This window comes from Ornithodoros turicata, chromosome 3 (genome assembly GCF_037126465.1).
Source record: "Ornithodoros turicata isolate Travis chromosome 3, ASM3712646v1, whole genome shotgun sequence".
Taxonomy (NCBI): Eukaryota; Metazoa; Arthropoda; class Arachnida; order Ixodida; family Argasidae; genus Ornithodoros; species Ornithodoros turicata.
Window position 1 is genome coordinate 47,499,152 of NC_088203.1, and position 16,403 is coordinate 47,515,554.

Sequence of the window (16,403 nt, forward strand, 5' to 3'; positions counted from 1 at the left end):
GGGGCACTTCAAACCACCTTACTCGAGCTGTGACGCAACATTTGCCACAGCTTGCCGTCGTCTGGATCTTTGAACGTCATTCCCGATTTTCGTTCTTAGCTCACCTCGCGTCATAGAGTCCACATCTAACATGCGTGACATGCTCTGGTTGAGTATGACACTTAAACGTGGCCTCTTTCCTCTTGGATGCCACCTTCTACCAGTACGTGACGTCACGTTTCTGATATCTCCTAGCCCATAGCGCAGACGAATTTTCTTCTAACTTTAACATATTTTAGCCCATCCCATGCTGCGTCCCATTTGTTTGTTCGCCGATGATGTAGATTCTCTAAGACACAATTTTTCTTTTCTAGTCCTTGGCTAGAAGGCCATCCTAGTCAGCGCTGCTGCATGAGGCTCATTGCGGCATGATGCCAAAAAACATGTATATACGGGGTCACGCTCTCCTGTCCGTACCCCTTGCATTTGTTTCCCAGATCTAGAAACATAGTTAGGACGTTTAACGTCCCCTGACGCAGATATTTCCCCGCAGTATCTTGCTCAAATTATTTTACGACACCTCTGAAAAGATCCCATAACTGTGCTAGTTCATCTCTGGTGTCCGAGGAGAGGACTGGGGTCGCAAAACGTGGTAGATTCCCAGGAAGTAAATTGTCATTCTTTCCTGTTAATGATGTGAATTTAGCAACTTCCGTTTTGCTGTCAGTGAGCAGTCTGACTTTCGCATCAGATCCCTTTATAATGTCTACCAGCTTTCTCACGGACGTGTAATATATTCCTTGCATATTCCCATACAGATTATCGAATACCGTTTTAGCAATTATTCGTTCTATGGCGTACAGGCAGTCTGAAGACATATAGGAAGGCCCATCTGTTCGTACTCCCGTCGCAGACTCCCAGAATTCTCAGCCGCAGAAAATACGGGCACAAAAGCTCTTGCATACAAGAACAATAGCAAGAACGCGCGCAGGGCGAATAAGCTTTGGCAACGTCCTAGCATACTTCCTACTCAAGACAAGACCGCAGTGCTATCAGCTCCAGTAGATATCTTGAAGAACAAGGAATGTCTTCATTAGATGAAGATGGAAGGAAAAAAAAGTCACTAAAATCAAACAAAACAATAAGTCGGTCGTTACTTTCCCAAGCAGCACAATGTACCGAAAGTCGAGTGCAATAAGGGTGGACGGTATATGTCTTATCAATGTTCTCTAGTTTCACCAGTTCGTTCAAGGTCTTCCACCTACCCGTCCACCCCTATTGCACTCAACTTTCAGCACATTGTGCTGCTTCGGTTTGTGCACGGGTTTCGTTGATAGCTGCTGTAATCGCCCTCGCCTTTCTGTCTGCCATGTGCTTAACGCGGAAGCCGTGATGAAGCGGGCAACTCAACAAGATACAGATAAAATAATAATTCCGCGCTTGATGCCGCGGTACGAGTACATCATTAGCCGTGCAGCAGTGGCCGGTCTGCGGCCACTGTAAGAAAAAAAAAGAAAAAGAAAAAACAGAGAGAGCTAGAGAGAGAGAGAGAGAGAGAGAAACTTTAGTAGTCGAGTGGGCATAGGCGAGTCCCGCAAAAGAAGCTGATTATAGCTCTTATCGCTCTCAAAGCATTTGTACGCAGAAGGTGGACGGTTGTTTTGCTGTGAGACCTACAGACTCATTTATTCGAGCAGTTTCTTGAAACCCTGCTCTTGGAAATGCAGTACCTAGACACTGCTAATAGAGTGCTATCTTTTCAGAGGTGTGGTAAAGGAATTTGAGCAAGATACTGCAGGGAAATATCTGCGTCAGGGGACGTCGTCCTAACTATGTTTCTAGATCTGGGAAACAAATGCAAGGGGTACGGACAGGAGAGCGTGACCCCGTATATACATGTTTTTTGGCATCATGCCGCAATGAGCCGCCTGCAGCAGCGCTGACCAGGATGGCCTTCTAACCAAGGACTAGAAAAGAAAAATTGTGTCTTAGAAAACATACATCATCGGCGAACAAACAAATGGGACGCAGCATGTGATGGGCTAAAATATCTTTAAGTTAGAAGAAAATTCGTCTGCGTTATTGTGGTCAAATTAGAGCAGAGTAATGTGTTATAATACAAACGGAACACGTGACCGCCTTTTACAATTGCGCTTTCCTCCTTAGAGAGGCTCCTGCGTTTGCGAGGAAGCGTGACATCCTATATAGCTGTATATCATAAATTGTCTTCAGGTATTAATAAGCCCCCCGCTCCCCCCCCCAAAAAAAAAGAAAGGAAAAAGGAGAGAGCGAGAAACAAGAAAAAAAAAAACGCAGTCTATACAAACGGTGTGTACAGCCACTCGAAGTTTCGGAATATATACATCGGTTTCATAGTTCAGCGTCATGCGCGTGCGTGCATGATTGTCCTACTTCCCTCATCTTACATGCGTATCCGTAGGTTCTCTGCACTGCCGAGCCTTCAAGCCTTCAGCATTTTTTTTTCGTCTAGACCACACCATCTACGTCACTGCGACATATCCACGCCAACATTCACTCAACTTATAGATCTATCGTGCCTCAGAATACCCTGTTTCTATAAGCAAACTGAATGCTGGTTCGTTAGGCACACTTTAGCCCGCCAATTTTAGTCAAATCTTTTATTTGTGTATGTCTCAAATTTTGCAACCATGTCCAATTTTTGTTTGTATCATTTTTTTTGCGCTATTTCATCAATACGATTGTACATTCGGTCTACTCCAACGAGCCTCGAATTCTTCCGGGAGTCGGTATGGAAACACATGAGGATATGCAGGTTGTCCTTTGTTAGGTGTCACAGTTGTTATTAAAAATTTATGAGAGCCCCGGACGTGCCGTTTGGGCGCCTGACATACCTGGCCTCTCGGATATCTTTCCTGGCCGATCGCATCAGTGTTCGATGGCTAACTAAACTGGTATACTTAATTAGCTTCACTAATTTTCAAAGATAAGAGATTGACCGAATGACAGCATCAAATTCCCTGTCATTGTACAATCTCTATGACCGACACATTGGTGTCTATAATTATGAACCTATCCTCGATAAACCTGGTTTGGCAACCCTAGCACATCGTAGAACCTCAGATATCACATTTTCCTGTGCAAAGTAGTACATGCCGTCTTAAGCTGTCATTTGTTCATTTTCTGACGTTCATTTTAGTTCTTTCTTGTGTTTTCATCCTTCCTTCATCATCTTCACATAATGTTCCACGTGCAGTGGGGTAGGGTACGCACCTCCGCGGTGAAACACCCTGTCTCATCGTCAGCATTTATTGTTGTTATTGTTGTGCCGTTCACTCCAACCACACCTTTATTTTATATTTTGTTTGATTGCTCACAGTTTAGCAGATACCAACAGACTTCGTAACAGCCATAATGAACACACGTTTGCTCTTTATTACAACCTCAACGATGTTAGTTCTCCTAACAGCTGTCAAGTTTTTAGTTTTTTATATCCTATACCCTTACCACGTGAAGTAACACACAAATATTTGCTCCTCGTATTGTTATTTCTTGTTCTTTATCTGTTGTAGTCTCTTCTGCGGCGCGCCATTTCCCAAACCTGTGGTTGCGCGTGGCCTTGAACGTGGGCTTCGCCGCTTTGCGTTCGTGCGCCTATTGAAGGCTCTTTCATAGGTTCAAAATTTGGAACCCGAATGGAACCTTGAAGATGCCACTATTCGTGCCCAAAAAATTGCACAAAAGTTTTGTCCAGGAAGAAGCAAGATGCCATTAGAGAACGAATGCAAAGCGCTGCCAGCAGAATATGTAGCACGCGCTTTTCGTTCCAGAATACACAGGCTGTATCGAATCCGTTTTAGGTGAAGCCTGCTTTACGTTTTGTCCTTAATTCTTGGGCATGGACCATCGCGTGGATCATCTTCAATGGACTCTCGCGCCAGTCGAAACTGCTTAGCCCAGTCTTTTACCGTTGTGTACGACGGAGAGGTTTCCCTGTACACTTTTTCCAGTCGCCCTTTAATTTCTTTAGGCGAAAGTCCCTCTTTTGTCAATAATTTTATCACAGCGCGGTACTCAATTTTTTCCATTTTAACTGAAGAGTGCACCCTGGCTGTTTGAAATGCCGCTCTCCAACCGACAGAAGCATGAAGAGGGTTGAGGGTGGTGCTCCGGCCCTCCAACAGATGGCGCTACGCGTCCTTAATCGCATTTTCAAATTCGCGTGCATTTTCTACCTGGGGCCAGAAACTTATGGAACCACCCTCGGACGTATAGCGAATTTCACCTACAGCGACATTCCAATGGAACAAAGTTGATATTAGTCCCTGTTTATTACACCATACCTTACCGTCTCTGCGTACGGAACAGATAGCGTATTGGCTTTGCGCTGTTGCGAAGCCCACTTTATGTTTCGCGCGTGCGCAGATACACCAACGCTAACCCTTACGTACCCTTACGTAACCCTTAGCTCATAGAGTGCTCATGTAGCAAAACTCACTATTATGGAACCGGTTCTTGAACTGAAGCATTTAGAATTAAGCGGCTTGAACTACAGCTGTGGCCTTCTGAAACTGACCCAAGGGGGGTATCTTTCAAGGGGGGTATCGAATTTTCCTGAGGGGAGTGTGACGGGGAATGTGAGCACGCAAACGTAGGATGTGCCGAGCCGTTTTACGTTCACATAGAACCTCAACCGGGAGTTCACCAGCTTCAGCCACGCCAAGGAAGCGATGGAAACGTACAGGCCCAGGCTTCTGGGCACCTTCTGGAAAATTTGTCATAGCCTTGCGTTAAAGGGGAGCTCGATGCAGTTTTCGGGTTAAAGATCCATCCGAAGCTGGGCGATGTACGTATGTACATTATTAAAAGCCAGCTGTAAGCAGCGCTGAATGTCTGGGTGTGATTTTCCTACTGTCCAAAGCGCAACGTCATCTGCATATACGGAAAACGACAGTTGCAAGGAATTGCCGATTTTATGCCGGCCATCACCACATTAAACAGTTTCGGACTCAGAATGCTTCCTCGGGGCAGTGCTTGATGAACTGGATGCTTAGGGCTTTGACCTTGGAATGTAAAGATAGCGACGGTTCGGTCCGTAAGGAAGTCGAAGAGCCAGATGAAGATCTAACCGCATACCCTAAAAAAGCAAAGCGTGCAATACACAAATATGCGAGGAAAGGAAACGAAAATTATGCTAACTATCGTGCAAGGCTGGTAACATTATGCCGACGGTCTCGCTTCAGTACGATGTGCAGTTCTTTTTTTTTTTAATATGGGGTACACCTTAAATGGAACACCCCGTATATGCTTAGCTATGTAAGCGGCAAACTCCCATCTGTCATTCACAGATTCCTAAAAGTCGACATTGGTTCCTCAAAGATATTGCCGGTGTATGCTAAGAACATGAATTTACTATAGTGGTACAGCAGCAATTATTATTCCCTCTTTCTTTTCTCGAAAACTTTACGGGTACCCTTGACACCGGAGGATCCAAGCTAATTGCTTGTGTTGTGGTGCGGTGTACCGTCTGATTGGAGCTGTACGTTTTTATCATGTCAAATATATAGTGGGACTCAGGTCACTGCAACTCTAGCACAGCTATCAAAACCACTGTGATAGTCGTTGTCGATGCTAATAGTGTACTTACTTAAACTTTAAGTTCATTTTCAGTTCATGTAGTAATTTAAGTTCGACTTACAGATGATAGCTGCTTCATACAAACGCATCCAGTGAAATATACCTGCTGCGTAATAACCACAAACATACATTGATTTCCCAGATGGTACCGCACATCAGTGACGTTGCTGATATATTTATCGACGTTATAAGTGAGAAAGCCGACACTGGAAAGGAGTTCCCAATGCTGAAAACTTTCAAAGCCCTCTCTATGGACTACGTGGGACGTGCGGCGTTTGGCATAGAGAACAGCTTCCAGAGGGACCTCGACCACCCTTTCTTGACGCAAGCCATACAGACCTTGCCTGGCACCATGCGTGGACTCTTTCATGTTCTGGCGTGTAAGTTTCAGGTCTCCTTTGCTTACTTCCAGTGGTGAGAAATGTGGATAAGCCGCAGTAAGTGTGCGTTCAGCTGATAGTTTTTGGAGATATCATCTATCCGTTTCCATTACGGGTGTCATACTTATGTAATGCATAATCGAATGAGTGTCCCGTCTCCGCAGATAATAAAATGCTTTCCAATAATGAAGAAGGAAGGAAGGAAGTCACTGAAAAGGTTAGCCAGCTGTAGGACCCGAACCCACAACTTCTGGAATACCGAAGGATTACCCACATCTTCTGGAAGTCACTGGGGAGGCGTGTTATTTTGGCTCAGTTAGTTGACTCCTGGACTGGTAATCCAGAGGATGTGGGTTCGAGTCCTACAGCTGGCTAAACTTTTCAGTGACTTCCTCCCTTCTTCATTCATTGTTATTAGGCACTTGATGCTTTGTGTGTTTGTTCTCCTTCTGTGTTTCAGCCTTAGGATATCAATTTCCATCGTGCTTTCCAATAGTCCATCGCTCTTTTCATGGTAATACGCTATATACGCTACCCTTTCGGAAATATTTTCTGGCTACAATTACTGACGTCGCTTGCTGCCTGTTAGAGACGACGCATACTACTCAGCAACGCGATACAATGAACATACAGGAGTTTCCCAGTGAAGTAAATCTGACCAAGCGAATGTCACCCACGCTAAATGACGACTGCTTGTTTAAATACTGTATTTTGTGATATGTTGTAGTTTACTTGCTATCGGTTGTCCCTGTTTATGTAGTGAAATGTACGAAATCCACTAAGTGCTCAAAAGTACGCCATCTTCTAGTCCGAAGGTGAACAGCCATCTACCCCTTGCACCTACACCCGAATGCAACTAGAAAGGAGGCAACACTTTTGCGGACGACGTGTCTCTGATTCAATGTCAATAACATGTTACTGTTGAGGTGCAATACAGCTCCCAAATTCTTCGTGACTATGCTAAGCTGCGCTCATCATTGATTCGATACTTTCAGGTGCCCAGAAGCTTGAATACCTTGTAGAAACCATATCATACGGGAAGCACTGCAACGAAACGTTCTTCACGTGTTCAAGTGTAGCCACTTTACTTGTGTCTGCATACACGCACACTCCAGCATTCACAACTGTGAGCATAGCTGAGCCATCGTCTCATGGTAGAAGACCCCCATCGCGTCTACGGTCCCTCCAAAGCACCTTCCAAGACCTATTTTAGTGGGACATCTCTTTTCATTAAGCCGCACAGTACAATTTCAACAGAGGGCAGTCGAAGCACATCCACCATCGCTTCAGCACGCTGCAGTATTGCGCTCGCTTACCTGCAGAAACAGGAAGGGACCAAGCAGCAAGCTATGGTATGGTGTCCCAGTTTTACGCAGCGGTCAGAACCTCTGAATGTCGTCCGCAAGAAGTGTAAAAAAATACGGCATTTCACCTCAAGGTGCCCTTCGTGTAACGCCAATCCTTAACTCTCGCCTTCAAGATCCCATGCCCACCACGGCCACTTCCTTTGCACATCGCGTGCTCCAACACCCCATGGGGGACCACAAAGCTGCGATGCCCGTTTTCACAGACACTTTTACTGGAATAAGTGAATGTGAGGCTTTCCGAAACTCAGGCCCTAATGTCACGCTCATTTCGAAGTGCATCATCTGGGATCACAAGTTGACTCCTTGGACTACGATATGCCTTCTCTTGCTGTTGCCGGAGTTACCACTGTGCTCACAACAGGCACAGCGTTGCCCCAAAGTAGTACGAGTACGAGTATGGGTACGATCAAGTCTATCATCGAGAAAACAGTGTCTTTCCTTTATTCTCGGTGAACACTGGTTTCAAGTGGCACGTGCACGGCTCATTTTCGAGTTTCGAAAGTCCGTCTAGATCCAGCATGCCCACACAACTGTGGCCATTACAGCGACACAAAAACTACCCCCCCCCGCCGTAAGATAGTTAAGGAAGTCATCCTTGCACCCTCCAGGCTGCCTACCGTCCCCAGCCCCTACCCTGCCCCTACCCTGCCCCAGCCGTCACTCACACACCCGCCCTGGCAAGTCGTTGACCAGGGAGCTCCGCCATCGCCGTCAAGCAGCACCTATCACTGCTTCAGCCCAAGTAACTATCATAGTATATGGTGTTATTCACCCGGATCTCCCACACGCGTACATTGAAAAACCGGCCAACAGCTGGCAATAGTGCCGATATTTGGGCTCAATATAACGAGGTATCTGCTCGCCATCAAGACGATTTAGGCCACTTCGCTGGTACGCAACATCGTATTGACCTTCTTCCAATCGCGTTTCCGTACAGCCGCTGCACAGATATATACCAGGGGACAGACCATTGGAATTGCAACGTGGTGGATATTATGCACAACTAGTCGGCCAATCAGGAGCCTCAATGTCTGGCTGGCCTTTCGGCCAGTCCTGGCAGCCATCGACTTCTACTGGATTTCAGGCCTGCCGCCGTTATCCGGAATCCAAAATAACTAAAGCGATTTTGGGGTAAAATAAAGATTTATTTGATCCAAAGCACTGATTCAAAGATCTGATACATGGGTGCACTGTGCGTACAAAACGCACTGCGTTGCTGACACACTGGGACAAAGTTTGAACATGAAGCAGAATGAACACACCGTTCAACTCCTAATACCGAGCCAGTCTTATGAGTGCGTACCATTTCATGATGAGCACCTTCCTTCGCTGCTTGTGGTGCATCCATTATGGCGAAGCGAAAAGCGCTTGTGTGGCACGTAATCCTATCTTTGTTGACAGTCCTCGAAATCCAACGGCGCCCGAACTTGTTCTTCACGCTCCAAATCATGAAGCATTCCGGTACCACAGTTGACAGATTGTTCGTGGGATAATAGTTTGTGTCCAGAAACAGCACAACACGCGTAGACTCACAATGGGCGGAGGAATAGACCCGCGAACATATTTCCGCAAGCTATTCTGTCGATTGACACCACCGAACACAGGAAGACGACATGCCGGCCGTGCTATTTCGAAACTATGCTGAAACGGCCGAGACGCTGCACGCACACGCGCGCGTACAAAACGCGATTTCAAAATATCTTCGACCAGTCGGAGCGCGTGCACAGTCTCGGCCAATGGGCTTGCAACATGGTGTATGGGCGCAGTGGTACGTCAGGAGGACTGGTTTTAGTGTCCCGTGGAAACAAGAAGCGCCTTCGTGCCAGCTATGCGCCTCTAACTGACCGCACGATCTCGTGCGTCCCTTGCACTCCTACATAACATCATCCACAATGTGGCTGACAGACTTTCAAACAATGGATTGGAAATGTCCATACTGGCAAGAGAGCTGGGAGAGAGCCTCATGACTGTGAAAAAAAGCTGCATGTATTGCCCATCACGGAACATATATATAGACGCGAGTGCCTTTCGACCTAAAGAACGCGCCGCCCTAATTCCAACGCATCATGCAGTCACTATTTCAAGATCTTTAGCATCGCCCTCTCAAGTCTGGCATCCGTGTATATTTTGATTGTGTTCATGTTTGCTCCCAGTCCTTCAACAATTTTAAGATTACTTCAAGAAATACTTCAGCTACTCCTAAGCAGTGGACTCGAAGTATCTTTAAAAAGTACCGCTTCCGTCCTCGTCTTCCTTCATCCTTCGGTTCATCATCTCTAGGGACGGCTGACCTCCAGGTCATGACAAAACCGGAGCTATGTGCGGTACCTAGCCCCTTGCAACCACAAGAAAGTACACTCCTGAATGCAACGTGCAGTTTTTATCACCGCTTCATTAAAGGAGAGATAAGGCGACTCGAAATATTTGTTGTTGTTCTGTTTTTTTTTTTTTTTTCATTGTTTTGGGTTGCGGGGCCAAAATATGAGTCTCTGCGAAAGCTTTATTGCTGTATCTCAAACGCGGAGGCGGGCGATCGAATTTCAGTTTTTCAAAGCGTGCTTACCACCTCCAGGTGTTCTTGACGTTTCGCTGATGATTAAAAAATGAAGAAAGCAAGATGAAACACCCCAAAAGGCTTTACTGACAACTTTTCGCGCAGAGTCTGCGCTTCATGAGGTACATCACACGTAAAATGGAGCGAAATATATAGTGGACACAACTAAGAGAGGAGAATGGGATGACTGGCATGACCTGGAGTGAGCGGGCACATAAAATAGACATAAAATTCAGGAAAACCTACCAGCTTACAGGTATATTACAATGTTACATTACTAGCAGTATCTTGAACTATCGAACAGGGAAAGGTGAATTTGCAAGTTTCACAACAAGAAGTAGGGCCCGGGGGCGCCTTCTTTTTGTATTGAGAAACAAGCAAATTGTGGATGTTGCTTTGCGACGAAACGCCAGGTGCTAGGTGCTTGCGGGAATATTTCTTTTAATTTATTGCCGGCGTGAAAGATGTTGATATGACGGTTGAAGATTGGACTGAGCTTAACTAGGGGACTTGCAGGAACGTGTGGAAATATTAACTTGACATATTTAGTTTTCTGGGCTGAGTGCAGGCGAGACCCGGTTTTTGTGTTGCTCTATGGAGAGCGTTTGGAATTAATGGGTTTCGGGTAACCTCTCGTACGCCGCAATATAAACCGGCGGGGTCTTCCTTAGCGTAGCGGCGTACGTTGGCTTCATCTCTCCCAGCTCTGAGGCTATGTACGTTGATGCCTGCATAACTTGTTGCACCTACTCCTTGATTGTAGTCCCAAGCGATGTCAAAGGATTTGTGGTGACTGCAAGGCGGAGAACAGCCCGTACCTCTTCTTGAATCACTTCTCGAACCACTTTTCGTCTGAGAGAGTTGACGTCGGCGCTTGCGGGAACGTGATAGGACTGATAGTCAAGACGTCGGTCATCCCCGAGAAAATAAAGCCTTCTGAATCTTCAGGAGCGGCCTCCTCTAGGAAGGCGTCGGTCGTCGTTAGTGGGTTGCGGAATAGGGCGCGGAAAATTTCTTCTTTCACACCCCGCATCAGCTGCTCACCCTTCTTCTCATCGGGGACCGTCGGATCAGCCCGCGAAGAACTCTCAGCACGTCCTTGACGAGGCTCGTTACGCTTTCGTTTGGGAGCTGTATGCGGCGCTGCAGCAGTTGCTCGCCTTCCTCGGTGTGCATTTCGAAGGCGAATGCCTAGCGGATTTTGTTCTTGAATGCATCCCAAGTCATAAGCATCGATTCCCGGATGTCAAACCAAATCTTCGCCGTGCTTTCCTGAGAGAAGAAAAACACTGACGAGCCTCTGCTCATGATTCCAACCACTGAAGCTTGAAATACTCTCGTGTTGGTCAATCCAGTCGTCCACCTCTTCGTACAACTCCCCGTCGTAACTATTCGGCGCTCGTGCAGGTGCGCTAGGCGCCGCGCCATGAGAGTATAGGCCGTTTGGGTATCGGAGTTACGGAGTTGAGACGTTATGCGCGGTCACGGATGTTTGCGCAGACGGAGTGTCTGTTATCCTATAGAGAATGGGAACTACTGAAAGCCGCGCGCGCTCAGGAATCGATTGACAGCTGCGCTGCTGTACCGCACAACAAACATATTAGTTGTAGCCCTGCCTCTAGTGTGTTGGGCGAGCCATGTTTATTACTCTGTCAGATGTCCGTCGCCCTTACTGGCAGGTACCGCTTGCGCAGCAATGCCATAAACTTTCTACTTTTGTTACTTTGATTTTGTTACTTTTGGTTGACGAAAGGGCATGCCCGATCATGCCCTTTGGCCTCAAGAATGCAACTGCTACTTTTGAGCGTATGGTCAATTCATTGTTACGCAGACATCGTGAGCATGCTACGAGATTGTGATATTTTTCCTTGACCTGGTTGTTTTATTTAGAGTATGTCCGCGCTGTGTTTGGGGAATTGGAGGCTGTAAGTTTAACTGCAACCGCTGATAAGTGCGAATTTGCGCACACTTCTCTCAAATATTTCGGGCAACATATTGGCTCGCTTAAGCATGATATTTCGATCCTCATTGTGAAGGGGCTCAGTATTTCATTCCACACATCACCACCGGCAATGAGGTAGAACAATCAAGGTTCGCATGAGATCCAGCCTGGGAAGCGATAATTTCTTAACAGGAGCTAGGAAAGCCTTGGAGAGAATCAACGTACATTGTACGTTGCTGTCGCCGTCTTCGCATCTGAGGTACGCACGTGTCCCGTACGCTAGTGGACTCGCATCGCTAAATAGATGAAGCTTCTTTTCTCTATGCAGTCTTGTTACAAAGCTCCTCAGACGACGTTCAGCAATGTCATGGGCGTCAGTTGAGTCGGACGAGGGTGTTTTCCATCGGAGCGGAACAACATACCTGCAGTTTTCTTTCCATACCGTACTGAAGAACTGTCAGAGCACTCTGCCGTCGTCCTGAACGGTGGTTTCATCTTTTATGCCGATAGCGTCAAGTTGCCACATTTTGCGTAGCGATTTGACGTTTCCGCAATCACAGGTGGTATCGATTCTTAGGCTCGATGTAACACAATCCGCATCTTGTGAGTTTGTGGAGCCTTGAAAAGTCCACCACAGCGCGGTCTCAAATCTTACGAAGTTCTCGTTGTTGTAGCACCGCTCGATTCTGCCGGCGGCGAATTTCCATAGCTGGTTCGCACCCAGAAGTAAATTCGTTACGTCCCGAAACATGATGTCGTCGGCTACGAAGCCGGACCTTGCCTGAATTATGCTTACCAGATGAATATTCAAAGATGTGGCGATAATATCCTTGCATATAACTGCCATGATGACTGCTTTAAGCAGATGCTCCGAAGGCGAGAACTGACTACGTAGACTCAGTTCCACGACGTTACAGCGTTTTCGTTCTGAAGTTGCAGAAGAGCCTACGAAGACGTTGAGCGTGAGCGTAGCAGTGCCGATCACCTTTACTTATATGTGATCAGCCAATTGTTTCCTTATGAAGTTTTCTTGACTGCTGCCATCCACGTCTCCTCTAACGTTGATGCACTCTCCTCTTCCGACGGCCCAGCATCTAAACATCTGCAGGACCACTGTGCCACCCCTGTGGGCTCCTCCGGGTACAGGACACTTGTGTCATCTTTAGCATCAGTCATGCCATGTTCTTAACGGGCTTCCACGAAAGAATCACACATGGATGTTACGTGTCGACTACCGCAATTCCCGCATCTCATCCTCCCTCGGCAGTCACTGGCAGAGTGCCCCTTTTTGATACAGCGAAAACATTTTATCCTTAACGAGCTTCTTGTCGCTCAAGGCGCTGATACAACTCATACTTCGGTACTGTGCACAAAGTTGCTGCAGAAGAAGCAACGTGATGAGTTTGTAGATGCGTTGTGTAGAACTGCAGCGGATGGATTTAGTCGGCCCAATGTAGTTGGCTTGCTAACAGGCCGAACCTGTTTCTTGAGGTTACGTTTTGCGACTTCGCTTTTCTCTCGACTCTCAACCCCACGTGAAGGAACTTCAGTGCTGCCTGCGGCTCGTCGGAAGCTGTCGTTGACGTGGACGCCGCTGAGGCGTCTTGTTCTTATGCATGATTGCGTTGAATTCTTTCGCCATTCACTAACTGGCCTCTGACCGTTCGAAGCATGAATTTGAGAAGCATTATCCCAATATGATGTTTCTGCGACAACGCTTGCGGTGAACTCGGTTCGTTCGAGAATCCTGTTGACGACGCCGCAGCTGCCTGTAGATGTGCCGGTTTTCTGCTCAAGTTAGCGACTGCCTCCATTGCTCTGTCGTCATACCCAAAAACACTGGCTCACTAACTTTCGTAGTCCTCGTTAGTCTCCTGCGGGTAGATTACGATGTTCGGTGTGACCAGCTATACGCATTGCTTGTATAGTAAGACGACGTTGGCGCAATGCATTCAGCACTTCGACTGAGGCAGTTCCATCTTTGAGGTTGACTGAAGCTTCGTTAAGAATTGTCAGAGTCAAAGCCCGTGGTGTCCCACGTTCGGCTTTGAGACGATCCATGTATGTCCCGAAGTGATGATTTTGTCCTTCCATCTGATCACAACTGACGCGTCTCAGGGTTTCGGCACCTATAGCGATGGAGTCGACATCTACCGATTTATACCTTGATAATACCATGATAATCTACCGGTTACCTCGCAAAGAAGGTGTGGTAGCGGTCTAAGGAGAAGAAACACTCATAACCAAATCAAGATTAAACCCCTTATCTACGAAAAAAAAGGCGATTTCGTCAAATGCGACCCGTCAGGGTGCAACAAGGAAAAAAGGTCGGGTTCTAAAACTCTGTTATCTTAATGTCGCATATACACATCACGGAATCAGATGAGGACATTTTTATATTGATTTCGTATCAAATGATATTAAACGTCAAATTTGATGAAATCGTATATTTGACCCTTCAGAGCGCGCGTAGCATAAGAGATTTTGTGAAACATAACCTCTCATGGTGCAACAGGGCAAACGGGTATGGGGCGCAAACTCCATGATCTTTATTTCACACATTCATATTAGAAAATCAGCTTAGGACATTATAGGTAGCGTTTTCATATCAAATGATATTAAGCACCGAATTTCATGAAATGGTCTGTTTTACCCTTTACAGGCGCGTGTTGAAGGCGATTCTGTCAAACGCGACCTCTCAGGGTACAGCAGGAGAAAAAAGTTCAGGTTCTTAAACTCTGTTATTTTAATGCCACGTATACACAGCACGAAATCAGCTCAGGACATTTTTGTACGTTGTTTATCGTTTTTATCAAATTATATTGAACTTCAAATTTGATGATATCGTCAACTTGACCCTTCAGACATCGCGTCGGAAGAGATTTCATCAAGCGCAACCTCTCAGGATGCAACAGGGGAAACGGGTATGGGGCTCAAGCTCGGTGATTTTAATTTCTCATATACATATTGCAAAGTCACCTTAGGACATTTCTGATATGGTTTTCGTATCAGCTCACATTCATGTATAAGGTATAATATCATAATTATGGGTTTTGATGTGATGTCTACCCTCGAGTTAGTTGAAAATCCACAAGGGCGAAGAGCGCATGATGCATCACCCTGATTCAAGGGCTGTCACCCGTTTTGGAGGGTTCTGCTTTGTTCACTTCTCGCTCGAAAATGAATTTAAACCAACCAGCCCAAACTGTCCTTCAGACATTTGACCATATTGTCGACAAAGTGGCTCTCACAGACGCCAAATTACCAATTTCGTCTATTTTAGCTCGCAGTAACTCTTGACATCAATTAGATATTGAAGATGTCGTCATCTAATTACCTTGTTCATATATGGCCTGCTTACCATAGCTGTTCCGCTGCGGCGCCCTGAGAAGTCGCATTTGGTCAGTTCTTCGTCCAGAATGCAGTTACAGGCGCCTAACTGCCAATTTCATCCACCAATTTGCAGATAGCTCGAAAGCCTCGTGCACATTTCCACAGTCACCTCTGAGGGGGACAATATTGATATATTACGATATACAGGGTGTTTTTTTAATCGAGACATTTTTCATTAAAAACTGTAAGGGCTATAGCCATGCTGCTTTCACTTCCATCATCTATGTGCCGGGGGATGTTCTTGGTCATATGCTGCTCAACCGTCAAATGACTTATTACCTAAAAACCGTTAAATAACTTTTTAATTACAAAAGCTACGAAGTTGTCACAATGAGAACATCTGTTGCTTTCGGTGACCTGATATCGTAGCTGTCTTCAAAACAAAACTCTGTTCTGTAGATCGTCCGCAAAAATTCCTGAATGAACGCCATTTTGTTCTTTATTTTGTTCACTGCGCATCTTTAGAGACCCGTCTTTCCTTCACCCCCAATGTGAGAGGGTGAAACAGCACGCTGTCCCCTCTTGAGCCCTCGAAAAAGATTAAAAGCGAACATAAAATGCAACCCAAGAGAAGGGCAGTTTCAATAGCGTTACCCGATACACGTGTTTTTGTTTTGTTTCCGCAAGTTAAAGCTAATCTTCGATGCAAGAGGCGGCACTGTGGAGGCATCTTCGACGCATGAGGCTCCATCACCATCTCACGTTGGGGGTGAAGGAAAGATGCGTCTCCGAAGATGCGCAATGAACAAAATAAAGAAAAAATGGTGTTCCTTCACGATTTTTTTGCGGACGATCTACCGAACGGATTTTTGTTCTGAACATGGCTACGATATCAGGTCACCGAAAGGAACAGATGTTCTCATTGGGACAACTTCGTAGCTTTTATACTTAAAAAGTCAATGAAGGAATTTTATGATTTTTAGCTTTTGTAATTAAAAAGTTATTTAATGGTTTTTAGGTAATAAGTCATTTGACGGTTGAGCAACATATGGCGAAGAAGGTCCGCCGGCGCAGAGATGATAGAACAGCATGGCTATAGCCCGTATAGTTTTTTTTTTATGAAAAATCTGTCTCCATTAAAAAAAAAACACCCTGTTATAATACTAAAGAAGGCAGAAATATACTACCTTCTCATTTCCTGCAGGGCTACGTCCTGTTTATTTGTTTCCTCT

At 45.9% G+C, this 16,403-nt stretch overlaps 1 protein-coding gene across 2 annotated transcripts in view; it reads left to right on the forward strand.

The window, feature by feature from the left end:
- Nucleotides 1-16,403, forward strand: part of LOC135388458 (cytochrome P450 3A14-like) — a 104,342-nt gene that overhangs the window by 65,599 nt on the left and 22,340 nt on the right. For both annotated transcript variants that reach the window (XM_064618032.1, XM_064618033.1), the window contains one exon: nucleotides 5,738-5,975. In XM_064618032.1, the coding sequence (XP_064474102.1) occupies nucleotides 5,738-5,975 (238 nt within the window). The remainder of the gene's footprint in view (nucleotides 1-5,737; nucleotides 5,976-16,403) is intronic.